This window comes from Hibiscus syriacus, unplaced genomic scaffold (assembly GCF_006381635.1).
Source record: "Hibiscus syriacus cultivar Baekdansim isolate YM2019G1 unplaced genomic scaffold, ASM638163v2 tig00002840_pilon, whole genome shotgun sequence".
NCBI classification, from domain to species: domain Eukaryota; kingdom Viridiplantae; phylum Streptophyta; class Magnoliopsida; order Malvales; family Malvaceae; genus Hibiscus; species Hibiscus syriacus.
The window spans coordinates 10,989,499-11,005,603 of record NW_024061947.1 but is presented as its reverse complement, the minus strand read 5'-3'; the positions used below and the strand labels follow the sequence as shown (position 1 = coordinate 11,005,603).

The window sequence follows — 16,105 nt, the reverse complement described above, 5'->3', positions numbered from 1 at the left end:
TACAGGGAGACCAGCACATAGTTGGCCATATGAATTTTGCATGGACCACTTTGCTTGGATTGGTTCATCAAACAAGATATGATGCTGCTGGTTTTGAAGCTAAAACATTTCATGGTTTACCGCTTGCCTGGTTTTGACTGATGAGAGATCACTGTCTCTCTGAAATAATGCGTCACTTTTGGTTCTAGAGAAGGGAAATGTTTTACTGTATGTAAAAAAAGATTAAAAGAGTCTGCAATGGATCAGCAACTGGTAATTAAGAACTAGACCTATTAAAATATTATTAGAAAAAGGAAGTGCACTTGGATCCAGATCTTGTTGTGTGCCTTTGTTCTATTAAACAAAAACATGGGGTTCAAGTATTCAACCCTTTACAATCCCAAAATAGATCAACTGTTCTCTCCTCACAGCAATGCCTGCAACTCCAAGGAATCTCCTGCTTTCTTCTTCCAATATCTTCTCCTTTACCTTACTTCTCTCGATAAATACTCTTTTATTCTGTCGTGGCTACGCGATCGACGAGCAGGGAGGGCTCTTTTAGCATGGAAGAACAGCCTGAACAGCAGTGGGGATGCATTGAAATCATGGAATTCGTTGGATGCTACACCGTGCACATGGTTTGGGATTCGTTGCAACTCGGTAGGCGAGGTGGTGGAGTTAATGTTGAAAGGTATAGATTTGCAAGGGCCATTGCCTTCTAATTTTCGGTCACTGAAATCCTTGAAGACACTTGTGCTTTCGTCATCCAATCTTACCGGCACGATCCCGAAGGAACTCGGAGACTATTATGAGCTGAATGTTATTGACTTGACTGACAATTCACTCTCAGGTGAAATCCCCTGGGAAATTTGCAAGCTGACAAAATTGGAATCATTGTCTCTCAACACAAACTTTCTTGAAGGTGAGATTCCATCGGGGATAGGAAATCTTTCCAGCCTTGTTTACTTGACACTCTACGACAATCAACTCGGTGGCGAAATCCCGAAGAGCATCGGGGAGTTGAGAAATCTTCAAGTTCTTCGAGCAGGTGGAAATAAAAATCTTAAGGGGGAGGTGCCTTGGGAGATAGGGAACTGCACCAACTTGGTTATGTTAGGCCTGGCCGAAACTAGCATTTCCGGCCGTCTTCCCTCATCAATAGGAATGCTTAAAAGAATTCAAACCATAGCCATTTATACTTCTTTGTTATCAGGTCCTATCCCAGAAGAGATTGGTAATTGCAGTGAGTTGCAAAATCTTTACTTGTATCAGAATTCTATATCTGGTCCGATCCCGAGTCGAGTCGGTCAGCTGAGAAAGCTTCGGGGCCTGCTATTGTGGCAGAATAGCTTAGTTGGTATGATCCCGGAAGATATTGGAAGCTGCACGGAGCTAACTATGGTGGATTTATCCGAGAATCTTCTTACAGGTAGCATACCAAGAAGCATTGGGAACCTTTTGAAGCTTCAAGAGATTCAACTGAGTGTTAATAAGTTGTCAGGTACAATTCCTACTGAGATTTCAAATTGCACGGAGCTAACTCATCTCGAAATCGACAACAACGCCATCTCCGGTGAGATTCCTGACCCCATTGGTAACCTGAGGAGCTTGACTCTCTTCTTTGCCTGGCAGAATAAGCTGACAGGACATATTCCGGATAGTCTTTCTCAGTGCCAGGATCTTGAGGCAATTGATTTATCCAACAATAGCCTCTTTGGTTCAATCCCAAAAGAGATTTTCGGTTTGAGAAATCTCACCAAGTTACTGCTACTTTCCAATGATTTATCCGGTTTTATACCACCGGATATAGGAAACTGCACCAATCTGTACCGGCTACGGTTAAGTGGCAATAAACTTGCAGGAACAATTCCATCAGAGATTGGGAAGTTGCAGAGTTTGAATTTCGTCGACTTAAGCGAGAATCGCCTTGTCGGAGGCATTCCTCCAGCGATAAACGGATGTCAAAGTCTCGAGTTTCTTGACCTCCATTCAAATGGTCTTACAGGTTCTTTGCCAGATTCTCTGCCTACTAGCTTACAATACATGGATATTTCAGACAACAGGCTTATAGGTCCTTTGACTCATAGTATTGGGTCCTTAACGGAATTGGCTAAGCTTAATTTGGGAAAGAATCAACTTTCTGGAAGAATTCCATCTGAGATATTGTCCTGCAGGAAGCTTCAGTTGTTAAACCTGGGGGACAACGGTTTCTCTGGTGAAATTCCGAAGGAACTAGGCCAGGTTCCGGCGCTCGAAATTTCTCTCAATCTTAGCTGCAACCAATTTTCCGGCCAAATTCCATCCGAGTTTGTCGGTCTTAGCAAGCTAGCTGTACTTGATCTCTCTTACAACAAATTCTCTGGTAAGTTAGATGTCCTTGCAAGCCTGCAAAACCTAGTCTCTCTCAATGTCTCCTTCAATGACTTCTCTGGTGAGCTTCCGAATTCCGCATTTTTTCGAAAGCTCCCACTGAGTGATCTCGAATCAAACAAAGACCTCTATATTTCCAATGGAGTTGTAACTTCAGCTGATATCGAACATTCAAGGCATGCTAGGCCAGCAGTGAAGCTAGCCATGTCCATCCTTCTAAGTGGTAGTGCAGTTCTAGTATTACTTGGTATCTACATGTTGGTTCGTGCTCGGTTTGCCAACAATGGCCTCATGGAAGATGATAGTTGGGAAGTGACCCTGTACCAGAAGCTCGACCTGTCAATTGATGATATCGTCCACAATTTAACTTCAGCTAATGTGATTGGAACCGGGAGCTCAGGGGTGGTATACAGGGTAATGATTCCAAATGGTGAAACGTTAGCGGTTAAGAAGATGTGGTCATCGGAAGAGTCCGGTGCATTCAGTTCTGAAATCGAGACGCTTGGTTCAATCAGGCACAGAAACATTGTCCGGCTTCTTGGTTGGGGTTCAAACAGGAATCTGAAGCTTCTGTTTTACAGTTATCTTCCAAATGGAAGCTTGAGTTCACTCCTTCACGGTGCCGGAAAAGGCGAAGCAGAATGGGAGGCTAGATATGATGTTGTGCTGGGTGTGGCACATGCACTTGCATACTTGCACCATGACTGTGTGCCTGCAATCTTGCATGGTGATGTGAAAGCTATGAATGTATTATTAGGTGCTGGCTATGAGCCTTTCCTTGCTGACTTTGGGTTAGCTCGAGTCATGAAAAGAAACGACGATGACAAATTTTCGGAATCAAGTCCAGGGCCACACCTAGCAGGTTCATATGGATACATGGCTCCAGGTAATTTTCATTTTCCCTGATAAAGTTTTAATCAACCTGTTAATTCATTAATCGCTTCTAATCTTTCATGGTTGCTCTCAGAACACGCAACAATGCAACGTATCACGGAGAAAAGCGATGTGTACAATTTCGGTGTAGTCCTCTTAGAGGTTCTAACAGGAAGGCATCCATTGGACCCAACTTTGCCATGGGGAGCACACTTGGTTCAATGGGTCCAGGACCATTTAGCAAGCAAGCGAGATCCGTCCGACATTCTCGATGCAAAGCTTAGAGGCAGGGCTGATCCTGCTATGCATGAAATGCAACAGACACTCGCTGTATCATGCCTCTGTGTCGGTGCTCAACCCAATGATCGACCAACAATGAAAGATGTCGTAGCAATGCTCAAAGAAATCCGTCACGTTGAGACCTCAAAGGACATTTCAAAGGGACCTTCAAAGTGCCCTCAGCCTCAATCACCTCCGCCTCCTACTCGAGTAGTAGTCTCTCAAGGATCATCCAACTGCTCCTTTGCATTTTCTGATGATTCAAACCAAGCATCAGGCTGAGGATTCAACTGGTAGCTATGGGATGAGTATGATGCATAAATTTGTTCATAGTCCATAGAAGAAATCATTGCAGCTTCAGCACAAGAGTTCAGAGTGGTAAATGTTGAATGTTAACATTTGAGTTGTAAGTTGTGTGGGTTGCAATAATTGATTATGACTTGGCTTTCAATTAATAATGTAAAGTAAAACAGAAAATAGGGAATATCTTGGGAATAGAGATGGAAATTGTGAGAAAATTGTAGTAGAAGGTGAAACAATGATTGTTGGCACTACTGGATTTATGTAATTAGAATTTAATGCAAGAATTGAGAGATTCTATTACAGCTGAGCTCACATGGTCCCACGTTCCATGTTTCCATGTGCTGTCTGACAAAAACTTTACTTCTAGCATTCAGATTTGTTTATCTTTCAAACATCTACCTGTCATCTTTCAAAGCATGTTGTATTTTCATTCAAGTTGTAATATGAAATTTATGGAGATTTAAGCTTTAGTAATATGAAACTTTGAAGAGATATTTAAGCTTGTTCAATCTGGATTTGACTAAAAGAAATTGCTCTTCTTCAAGTTCTGGCTGACCTTCCCTAGAGACGAGGCAGTAGAATGCATCAGAGAATTCAATTTACTTTCATCACTACTCTTATGGTCTGCATGGATCCCGGAGTTGTTATCTGTTGATGTGATCTCTGGCACCGGGGCGAGTGATTTAGTGCCATGTGATTTACCCGGAAACACTGCTTTCAACATCGATTGGTTCTCGACGATGTCGAAATTGACCTTATTTCTAGTCAAGGATCCTTTATCTCTTGATAAATATCTCCTCACAGGAGCCGTAGGCGACCTTGGCTTTCCAGGGCGTGCAGCTCTCTCTTCCAGTATCTTTACCGATATCTCCTTGCTAATGAGTGTAGACGAAAACTTCGACCTCCTTTGCTTAGCAGAAGAAACAGTTCTGGCCTGGAAATCACGTATAACCACAAGACATAGCATTAGCATCAATCTAGGTATGCTTTGGCTTTATACGGTATCGTGTTTCGGTTACCTCAGAGCTTCTAGTATCATCATTAGGTCGTTGATACGCATCGGGCCTCAAGTTCGGAGAGATTCCGAATCGAAGCACTTTTGTCTTTTGAGATGGTGTAATGCTCTTGAGTTGTTCTACTTCAGCTTCTTTCTTCTCCAATGTCAGCTTAAGGTTTGTTATCTAAGATAGAAGAAATACTTAACAAAGATTTGTTGCATTTTGGGACTTGCCAAAGGAATGCCATCCAAGGAATAGAGAAAGGAAACTTAACCTCTTCTTTCAGTTCCAGTATGTCACCAGTTTCTTTGTTAGATCGAGCTGCTCCGAGTTCTATCAAGGCAACTCTTTCGGCAAACTTCAACGTGCTAACCGTCTCTCCAATGGCGTCTGGTTTGGGACTTATATGTACAAGCATTAAAGTCTTGGCCTGCCCACCTATCATGTATGAAATCAAATGTCGAAGAAACGAGACGAGAAAACGAAGACAGTAAGGAGAAGAAAGCTGAATGGAAGAAAAGAACAATGCACATAAAGAATTCTGCAATATTTGTGTAAGCTTGCTGTTTCTGTAAGGAATATGTGTGCTCTTCTGGGCAAGAGCTGAGATGACATCTCCAAGTGCAGAGAGTGATCTGTTGATATATTGAGCTTCTTTCAGCCTGTCGCCTTGAACTCTCGATTTATCGACTCTCTCACTCCCGGCCAAGTCCACCAAGTTGAGAGAACCTTTGAAAATCGACCCCGAAACCAATTCTTTTCCGTGAACGTGAACAGTCAGAATGCTGGTGAAAAGAAGGATGCAGACATAAACCATGCTTAACAAACGTATTCAACTCGACTAACACAACTTTCATAGATAAAATTCTACCTATGGGAATGGCTACTTCGCTCGTTAAATGCTGTCGGACCTACTATACGGTTCTTTTGGCCTATTCTTATCAGATCAAGAACATCTTTAGTACTAGAAACCGGAACCCAACTTGCATCAGGAACAGTAAGGCCATTCAATTGTGTATTGTTATATATATCTAATGTAACATGTAGTTATGGGAACTTTTATGGCTCAAGGTAGGAGAAAGAGATCCAAATCTAGAGACTGAATTGAGAACAGAAAGCAAAATTCAAAAGGATATCTTTTAGTAGAGCCATCAATAACTAGCAAATCTCTCACTTGTTCATTGTAGATTTCAATAATTTGAACCCCAACTTTGTATTCTATAACATCTTCTCTTGTCATTGATATTTGAAATAAGTCGCATATAGCTCGAAAATTCACACCCCACGTCTCCTTCGTGTTCAGGTCGTACCCGCTCTATCAAATACACAAAAAGTCCGGCAACATATTCATGTTTATACATCTGAATGACAAACTTCTCGAGTATTGAAGATATGCATATAAGTAATATCATCAAAAAGCATTCGTTTTACCATGGTGTATGTCCTGCCTGATCCGGTTTGGCCGTATGCAAAGATGCATACATTATAACCATCAAGTACGGACCTGATCAATGGTTGAATGTTTGAGTATATTTGTTCTGCACATATAGAAGAAGAGATTGTTCATTGTTCAAGTTAAATCCAAAGCTGGAAGAAGAGATCGAGCAAAATACCTTGAGAAGAAGTTGGTCCAAACACTTTGTCGAACGAGAATATTTTTTTCCAATCTTTGCCTTTCCTTAAAGAATTGACGATGAGGATACTTCCGTTTTCTCCTATGTAGTCTACTGTCGATTGATCTTTCGGCTCTCCGGGTAAAAAGGGCCTTACCCTGCAGTAGATTCTTATTTTTCCTGCATAAAAAGCATTCGAAATAAGTGCAATAGTTCAAAACAGTATTCCGGTTTAGTTTTTAATACGGTGATAATCTAGACTATGCACCTTTGAGGTCCAACACTTCATTGAATAGCATTTGATTTTCTTGTATGATCTTGAGGTAAGAAGAAGATGCCACTTCAAGAAGATGCCACTTCGAGTTCACTAACATGATGCTCTAAGGTAACAGGACAAGGTAAATTCCAGTCAATGGAAAAATGTACTATTTTGATTGCAGGTGTAGTTTAATGGTGACATGCTGGGAAACCCTTACCTAATCTTTTTATGTCTACCTCCCAGGATGAATGGAACTTTCGTACTTCTAATCTCGTTTCTCGAAAAAATAACTTAAGATCCTAAAAGTTTCCAAAAAGGAAGCTGCAAATGTTATAAACTAAATACTTATCTTGCTATTCTTTCTAAAAATCATGTAGTTTGGAGGGAACATTTCACCTCGATATGTCTCTGTATAAGATCGGAAAGTATTTCAACACGGCCGGGAGAGCGAGAAACACTATTGAGAATAACCTCATTGTTGCCAATACAGATTAGAGCTTTGGAGACTTCAGCTGCTGCCTGATGGTTGCTTCTTTTGTCAATATAATCTGAGGTAGCTTCTATGAAATCAGATTTAGACGCTGGACCATCATCCACAGCTTTCAGCAATTTCTTCAAGAACAGTCCAAGTTGTAAATAAGGTAAAGATATATATATATCAATATTCCTCACATTAAATCAGCAATGTACTTAAAGTTAATGCTAAAAGAGCAAGAACATGATGCAGACCTTGATTCCTTGAGAAACTAGAAGCGTCGAGAAGTCGTTAAGGACCTTGCTGAGGAAGGAATCAATCACCTGCAAAGACTCAGTGAATCCATGACATATGATCATATGAAATCACATACAACAAGAGTATGAATGTGCAGTGAGAATATGATAGATCTTACCTACCATTGCATTCAAGGGAAATTTTTCATCCATGTTACCGTCTGTAAGATAAGCCTCTAGAATCCAACGGCCGAAGCGATCAAAAAGGAAAGTTAGAGCATCGGAAGTTTTGGATTCTTCAATGGAGGCCTCATTGGAGAGCTGGATAAAGTCTCGTAGCTGTTCATATTTCGATAATTCCGATTCTTCCCCGGTTTCATCAGCAAGTCTTTTGGTTGTAGAGCTGGATAAGGAATGCGGTAAATCGTTTGTGGAGGATGTGATCTTTACAGTTCCACCATACCTCCAAACCCCAACTCCACCTGCTTTCTTCCACTCATGATATCCTTTCAAACACAGAATGCAATCCACCACTTTGTTTATTGAGCCACCCTGCAAATGTTAATCAAGGTTTATAGTCATGGTGTATATGTGAATTACAGGTAAAGTGAAACCTTCTTTTTTTTTTAAATCGAAACATTTTTCCATATCTGATGCTTCAAAGGCCAGAAGCTGCTTATCTTTAACAGATGCTAGAAAGTTTCTCATGTTCTCGGAAACCTGATTCCTGTCCTCTTCTGTTAATTGAGCAGAAGAAGTGAATGAAGTTTTCACCACCTACATTTACCATATTATCAAAAAGAGCAAAGAAATATTAATCAGGTTCTAGTACATTACATGCAAACTAGTTCAAGGGAGAATAATAGTACTAATTCATGTTACAGTGTTTGGTAGAGAACCTTAGGAACAGCACCAGCACTGACTTTGTTGAGGACGTTGCAAAGAATGAACCCGTTGTAAAGTGCACGGCGGAATTCTTCTTCGGTAGGGCCTTTGGGCACGAATTCTAATGCAACCTGATTCATCTGCCTTAGCCACTCAGCTGCTTGGTACCTTCTTGAAGCTGATCAACACAGCAGTAACTTTAGCTACATTTTTCATTAGAAAAACAAAACAACTGGTTGGTTGAAAGTATATGTTTCGATGACCAGAAGTACTATTTTAGAGGCAACAAAAACAAAGGTGAGCCTACCCATGACTTGCTTGGCTTTATGAGGGGCTTTTTCCATCTCAGCTAAGGCCTTCATGGAACTGACACTAGGATTGGCACGCATCCATGGTCCATATTTCGGCAACGAAGGATCTGGAATGGACATCGCAGTGTCCTTGACACAATGAACATCTACATGGCCGACGCAGCCGCATTTGTAGCAGAAATCTGCTAAATGTTCATACTTGAAAGAGACCCATATATTAGATTTTCCAGCTCTGGAAGCCCAAAACCCTGAAGGGAGTGGTTTACTAACATCTATTACCACCCGAATCCTGAAGAACCCCCTCCTTATTCCATGTGAAGAAATGGGATCCTCAATCTCCAACACCCTACCAATCTGATCACCAACTTTTTTTGCATTTTTGGGGCTCATTTGGTCTAATGAGAGGCCATGGACCTGTACCCAGTAAGCCACTTGTGAAAAATCCAGCTCCTCGAGATTAAGCCCCGGTTGCCATCGGTGCAAACATATGCAATAGCCCATCACTGACCATGGCCCTTCCTCCAATATTTGCTCAGCTGCTCTAGCCTCTTTGAAGGTGAACAAGTATGTGTTCTCAGATAGTTCGGCAATGGTGAAATCTCTCCATTCTCCCCATACTCTTCTGAAAACGCCCTGGACTCCTCCTTTGCTCAGTGGCTTGTTTGCTATGATCTTCCCCACTAAAGCTAACCTTCTTCCATCTAACTCTCCCGCCTCACTTTCATCAAGGGTCAATACTTTTCCTTCTATCCAGGCTGTTTCCATGTGTACTTCCAATCAAATGGATTCGCTTTATTTTCTGATAGCAACAAAGAAAACGAAGATGAATGTGATGATGGGTGGATTTTAGAGAACTTATGGTAGTAGTAAGGGATGGTGGATGGTAGAAAGAGACCATCCACCATTAGTTGCAATGTCCATTGCTTTACACCAGTAAGGACATTTATAGAATTGGTAGCTCCATAATTCTCGAACCATAATGTTTCCTGTAACAACACTAGCAATCTAGAAAGTCAGAGACGAATAAATGACAGGCTTGAATCATTGCTTTATAGATATATTATTTAGGTTTGAAGGTATCCCGGGGTTCAAAAGTAGTTGTCATTTATCCATTTACAAATAAATTTTCATGGGCTTCATGCCTCCATGTAACCAATAGTCTACTTTGGTGGAATTTTATTTCTTTCTTTTTTCCCCTTTCCTTTCCCTTTTTGTTCCTCATCGTATATTCTGTGAAAAAAATAGGCATTTTCTCAGGCAATAATGCAACAAATCATATAGGTTTTTTTAAGTATACACATAATCAGCACCAAATTGCAACCACCGTACAAAATTTTAAAGCAATGTTTCAAAAGGCAGGACACTAATTCCTGTATACTTTAGAATCCTCAAGGCAAAGCCAAAAATTTTCCACGAGGAGAAGATCGGCTTCTTCGAAATTCAGGCATCATCGGACTAGTGTTATTTCCCTCTGTCGGAGTCCTGTCAGTTTTCCTTCCTAGTGATGGTACTACGGCTTGTGATTGTGGTTGCATGAATCCCCTATACATGTTGTGAATGCATTATTATCCATTATAAACTAGAAATTGGGATACAAATCTTAACTTGGTAAAATGTAACTCTTTAAGATCATATCAGGCTGCATTTATTACCCTTTGTGAGGATATGATATACCTTTGCTCAAGATTGTGTGAATTCCTTGAATTTTTGTGCCCGAGTTTCTTCATCTTCAAGGCAGCATGCATAGGAGAGCCAACAAATGATTGCTCATATTCTGGCTCGGAGAAGTCGCTTTTCGAAGCCTCCTCGGCATCCATTTCAGAAAGCAATGTCATTGCTGGTAGTTGGTGCTTCATTTTAGCCTTGCTCTCAGCCTTGCTCTTCCTGATTCCGCCTTGTCTGACATTAAGTGCTTGTCTAAACTGCTCATCTTCGTGTTCGGGGCGGACTTTGTTGATGCTAAGTTTTCGGAGGTTGTATAATGCATCTGAGATATTCTCTTGCTTTGCAGTTTCTTGGAAAATCGAATGAACCCTGGAGGAGTTGGCATCCGAGGATGGAGTCACATTAGTTGTGGCAAAGGATTTGTTAATGGGTACTCGAGCCGGAAATGGTACTTTAGAGACTGGTTGATTGTCAACCGTATCAGCCTTGATCCTGCCTCTATTAGAGGCTCCTTTATCGGTCGATAAGGATCGCCTAACCGGAGGGGACGGTGACCTTGCTTTTAAGGAACTTGCTAACCTGTCTTCAGCCGGAATAACCATCTTCGGCAATGACTCCTTGTCTGCGAACGCAGAAGGAAATCTCGACCTCCTTTGCTTACCTGAAGAAACACTTCTGATTGTGGCCTGAAAAACCAAACATATAAAATAGATGTAAAATATCCATTATTCAGAAAAGTTTTTTTGAATGGACACCATGTTTTAAAGTCACCTCGGGGATTCCATTTCTAGGAATCTGGAAAGGTGAAACCGCTCTTCCTCGTTGCGATTCTGTTGTGCTTCGAACATTTCCAGCTTTCAGTTGTTCTACTTCTGCTTCCTTCTTCTCCAAGGCAAGTTTAAGATTTGATATCTAAAACAGATTTTGACAGATAATAACTGTAATAACTGAACGAGGCCTTCTTGAAAGCAAATCAAAGTTGAAAGAAAAAATTGCATCCTATCCAAAACGTATGTACTTGAATTTTATGTTTCACCTCTTCTTTAAGTTCTCGGATTTCGCCGGCTTCCTTGTTGGATCGAGCTGCCCCAAGTTCTATGGAAGCGACCCTCTCAGCAAACTTCAGAGTGCTGATTGTCTCTCCAATGGCATTAACTTCGGGACTTATATGTACAAACATTAATGTTTTAGCTTGCCCGCCTATCACATAAAATCAAGAATGATATGAACACAACAAAATAGGCATGTATATCACTATAAACAAATGAATAAAAATAAGCTTATTTGTATGTATGTGTGTGTGTGTATATATATATATATCCATATATACCTAAAGAATCCTGTAATACTTGAGTGAGCTTGCTATTTCTGTAAGGAATATGTGCACTCTTCTGTGCAAGAGCTGAGATGACATCTCCTAGTGCTGAAAGTGATCTATTGATGTGCTGTGCTTCCTTCAATCTGTCGCCTACGGCCTCGGATTTATCCACTCTCTCGCTCCCGGCCAAATCGACCAAATGCAGGCAGCCTTTGAGAATAGATCCCGAAACCAACTCTTTTCCATATACATGAATGGTCAAAACACTGTGGAATACAATTGTGCCGAAAACATCATTTTCGATCATTTTAGTTCAGTAGCTAGCTAGCACGCGAATAGGCAAAGGTTTTACCGCAACAGCCTACCTGTGAGAACGGCTACTTCGCTCATTTAAAGCAGTGGCACCAACGGCACGATTGTTTTGACCAATTCTCATCAATTCAAGAACATCTCGAGTACTTGAAACCGGAACCCAACTTGCATCTGGAACATTTAGGCCATTCAACTGAGAATTGTTACGAATATCCAATGTACAGATCGTTAAGGTGAACTAAACCCCAAGATAGAAATTAAACAGAAACAGTTGAACTATGTAAACTAGAAAGTAAAAGAAAAAGTAAAAGCAAAAGGATATCTTCTATTAGAGCCATCCATGACTAATAAATCTCTCACTTGTTCATTGTATATTTCAATCATCTGCACCCCAACCTCGTATTTAACCATATCCGCTCTCTCCTTGGATATTTGAAACAGATCATGTAAAGCACGGTAGTTTATGCCCCACGTTTGCTCGGTAGTCAAAGCCGGGCCACTCTATGGAAAACAAACGACAAGAAATCAAGAGTATTAAGGCAAAATGCAGTACAGATAAGACTTGTGCATTTGCATACACAAATAGAGTGGATGAATGTACCATGGTGTATGTCTTTCCCGAGCCAGTTTGTCCATATGCAAAGATGCAAACATTAAAGCCATCTAGGACAGATCTGATCAGCGGTTGAGTGTCGATATATATTTGTTCTGCACAGTATAAAATCGATGATGCGAAATGTTGAGTATGAAGAAGCTAAGGATGACAAAGGTCTAAGTATATGGATCGGAATAAAAAAAACCTTGTGTGACATTTGGTCCAAACACCTTGTTAAAGGAGAATACTTTTCTTGCATCCTTTCCCTGTTTTAAAGGATTGACAATCATTATATTTCCATTTTCTCCGATATAATCTACGGTCGATTGTCCGTTTGCTTGGCCTTGAAGAAAGGGTCTCACTCTGCAGTACACTCTTATTGTTCCTGTTCGGTAACCAGAGAAGACTCGACATGTATAAATTGACGTTATATAAACGTCCAAAACAAAAATTCGTAATAATGATGAACAAAGGCAAACCTTTGAGGTCTTGAACTTGATTGTAAAGCATACGGTTTTCTTCTAATACCTTCTGATAGGAAGAGGATGCCACCTCAAGACCCTTGATATGATGAGCTAAATGCAAAGAATTCATCGTTAAACGACCATTAGAAAATTTGTGGTAGAACAATTTTCTAGATTCTTACCAAGTCTCTCGAGTTGTCTCGCCCAATTCGAGTGAATTTGTTTGACTTCGAGTTTTGTTTCTTGAAAATCTAATTTAATGTCCTAACATGATATAAGCAATATGTTGAGAAAATTTCACAAACTAACAAATGGTAGTGTTTGGAGTTTAAGGGAAAATGTTCAGACCTTAAGCTCTTTCTGCTGAAGATGAATAAGTTGTGTGTAAGCATTGGTGTGACTAATTGTTTGGTGAATAACCTCACGTTTCCCACCACAGATGCAGAACTTGAAGAAATCGTTCGATGCCATGCTAGTCCTTTGTCCGAGATACAGCGAGATGGCTTCAATGAAATCAGATTTTGATAGTGAATTAAGGTCAGCTTTCAAGATTTTCTTCAGAAACAGTCCAAGCTGCAAGAAAGCAGAAGTTTCAAAATATTAGAACACTAGAGTTCAATGAGAATGACATTAAGGTGTTCATCTTTGTCTGCGAAATTAGCGAGATTGGCAACCGTGAACTTGCTTTTACCTGAGTACCTTGAGAAACAAGCAATGCAGAGAAGTCCTTAACTATCTTGCTGATTAGTGTGTCTATTACCTGCAAAATTAGTTCAAGGAGAATGTCCTACGTTGCTTGTTGCAAGTTTAGAGTTTAGACAACATCGAACAGAAAATCGGCAATGGGTCTTACCTACCATTGCATTCAAGGGGAGTTCTTCAATCTCGTTACTCTCTCTAACGTAAGCTTGTATAAGCCAAAGCCCGAAGCGATCGAAAAGAAAAGCCAGAGCTTTGGCAGTTTTGGACTCCTCAACCGCAACCTCATTGGAGAGATGGAGAAACTCCAATAATTGTTCATATTGCGATGACTCGGATCCATCCAAAGAATCATCGGCACTTTCACTTCCAATCAAAGACGGCAGTGACCCTTTCGGGAGCGCCATGATCTTCACAGTTCCTCCATACCTCCAAACACCGATGCCTCCTGCTTGCTTCCATTCATAATATCCTTTTAGACAGAGAATGCAGTCTACCACTTTATTCATAGAGCCACCCTGCCAATTCAAGTCTTTCGCATTGATAAAAGCAACCAGCATAGCATATTAAATACTATAAATATTAACATTTTAACAAGAGTCCGTACCTTTTCAACATCAGAAGCTTCAAATGTCAAGAGCTGCATATCTTTGACAGCTACAAGGAAATTCCTCATGTTTTCGAAATACTGGATGGCAGACTGCGCTGCCCCTTCGGTCGACTGTTCCGGGATAATCGGATTCTCCACTATCTGTATTACACAAAACAAGTTTCCATATTTCTCAAAAATTTCGGAGGTTAGAGATAGCAAATTAAGTGTTGCAATAACAGTCTATTTAACGAACCTTAAGAACTGCTCCAGGATTAACTTTGTTGAGGACATTACAGAGAATTAGGCCATTGCGAAGTGCGAGGCAAAACTCTTCTTCAGTGGGTTCTTTGGGCAAGGATTCTGATGCACCTTGCTCCATTTCTCGTAACCATTGTGCTGCTTGGTACCTCCTTGCAGCTGATTCACATATAAATCAACCATGGATTAATTAGAGATGGAAATATACATATAACATATATATATAGAAAATACCTGCTTCTTCAGCTTTTCTTTGAGCTAAGCCATAATCATTGAAGATGTATTCATGAGTGGGTGAATTCTCCACACTGTTAGAAGCTAAAGCCTTTAAGCCTCTCAGATTCTTGGAAGGAGAAGTGAAAGTGGGATTAGAGTTTGTTTCCTGTGGCATATTTCTTCTTCTCTCTCTTGTAAGTGGTGTTTTCTTGACAGATAATCGATCACTGAAAGGAAAGTGATGACTCAAAAACACTAGGAAAGAACCAGTCCTCGCAAAACAACATAGATATGCTTCTACTTCTATATATATATAGGCATGCAAGAGTTAGCAAAGAACACTAAACCATCGAAGGGTATGGCAAAAACCCAGAAACCTTGGTAAGAAAACAGGATGAAGCTGATCAGTTTAATTACTGGCTGGACATATATATATCTGACAAGAAAGAAGCAAGGTGAAGCAGGTTTCCTGTGTGATGTGAAATGAACATTCATTAATAACACAAAGAAACTAAAGATCTGAGGTCTTATATAATGCTTATACAATTCATACCATGTATCAATATTTGTATTTGCTGAAGAAACAAATGGTCTTGAATTCTGTTTAATCTGGTCTAAAAAATTTACTGGGTAATTCGCTCGGTACATGAAAAAGATTATGAGAAAAGAAATAGATGGCTTGAATAGCAAATTTACAGTGCATGCCATTCTATTCTATTTCTTTTGTAACTAGGCGTTGAAATCTTAATCGGCATAGCAGGATTAATTGCATACAGTAACCTTATATTATCATCTCAATTCTAAATTGATCTCTAAACTTTAGAACCTTCTATTAAATTCTTAATGGCGTTGTTACTGTATCAAACACGTCGTTCTGTCAGTCTAACCATCAATTTAGAAATTAAATATCAATTTATATATGACATGAAACATATTTAAAACAAGGGTAAACTATGAATTTAGTATCTGAACTATTAGTTTTTGTTCGTTTTAATACTTAAACTTTCATTTTTTTTAAATCATATCGAATGTTTAGTTTTTGTTTCATTTTAGTATCCCCTATTAAAGACTTAGTGTGTTTAACACCTAAACTATCAGTTTTGGTCCATTTTAGTACCTAAACTTTCCTTTTTTTTTCAAAATCATACCTAATGTTTGGTTTTTATTTCATTTTAATACCTAAAATTAAAAAATTAACGTTTTTGTACCTAAATTATTATTTTTGGTCCGTTTTAATACCTAAACTTTCAATGCTTTCAAAACCATACCTAGTGTTTAGTTTTTGTTTCATTTATTACTCACTGTTAACAACTTAACGCGTTTAGTACTCAAACTATCATTTTTGATCCATTTTAATACCTAAACTTTCAATTTTGTTTGAAAAATTAACCGTTAAATTTTGAAT

General features: G+C 39.8%; 2 protein-coding genes and 1 pseudogene across 3 annotated transcripts; 1 reads left to right on the top strand and 2 right to left on the bottom strand.

Moving 5' to 3' along the window:
- The first annotated feature begins 304 nt into the window (after positions 1 to 304).
- LOC120157793 (LRR receptor-like serine/threonine-protein kinase) lies at positions 305 to 4,108 on the top strand. The gene is given in 3 exon segments (XM_039168816.1): positions 305 to 527; positions 530 to 3,235; positions 3,317 to 4,108. Coding segments are annotated over 3 exon segments (3,288 nt in total). The 5' UTR covers positions 305 to 412; the 3' UTR covers positions 3,784 to 4,108.
- A 176-nt stretch (positions 4,109 to 4,284) lies between these two features.
- LOC120157802 lies at positions 4,285 to 8,428 on the bottom strand (annotated as a pseudogene).
- Positions 8,429 to 9,865: 1,437 nt separating this feature from the next.
- LOC120157775 (kinesin-like protein KIN-14F) lies at positions 9,866 to 15,068 on the bottom strand. Of its 2 annotated transcripts, XM_039168807.1 has the most exons (17): positions 14,719 to 15,068; positions 14,480 to 14,643; positions 14,242 to 14,385; positions 13,793 to 14,152; positions 13,627 to 13,695; positions 13,284 to 13,508; positions 13,118 to 13,199; positions 12,951 to 13,046; positions 12,677 to 12,856; positions 12,478 to 12,584; positions 12,199 to 12,377; positions 11,930 to 12,094; positions 11,577 to 11,830; positions 11,283 to 11,446; positions 11,018 to 11,158; positions 10,256 to 10,932; positions 9,866 to 10,123 (listed from the first exon to the last, which is right to left on the bottom strand). In XM_039168807.1, the coding sequence occupies exons 1-17, from the start codon at positions 14,873 to 14,875 to the stop codon at positions 9,970 to 9,972; spliced, it is 3,318 nt and encodes a 1,105-aa protein (XP_039024738.1). In that variant the 5' UTR covers positions 14,876 to 15,068; the 3' UTR covers positions 9,866 to 9,969. The 2 variants fall into 2 exon arrangements, with proteins under 2 accessions (XP_039024738.1, XP_039024739.1); XM_039168808.1 differs by lacking the exons at positions 14,480 to 14,643; positions 14,719 to 15,068 and having other exon boundaries at positions 13,793 to 14,133; positions 14,242 to 14,358.
- Positions 15,069 to 16,105: the final 1,037 nt, after the last annotated feature.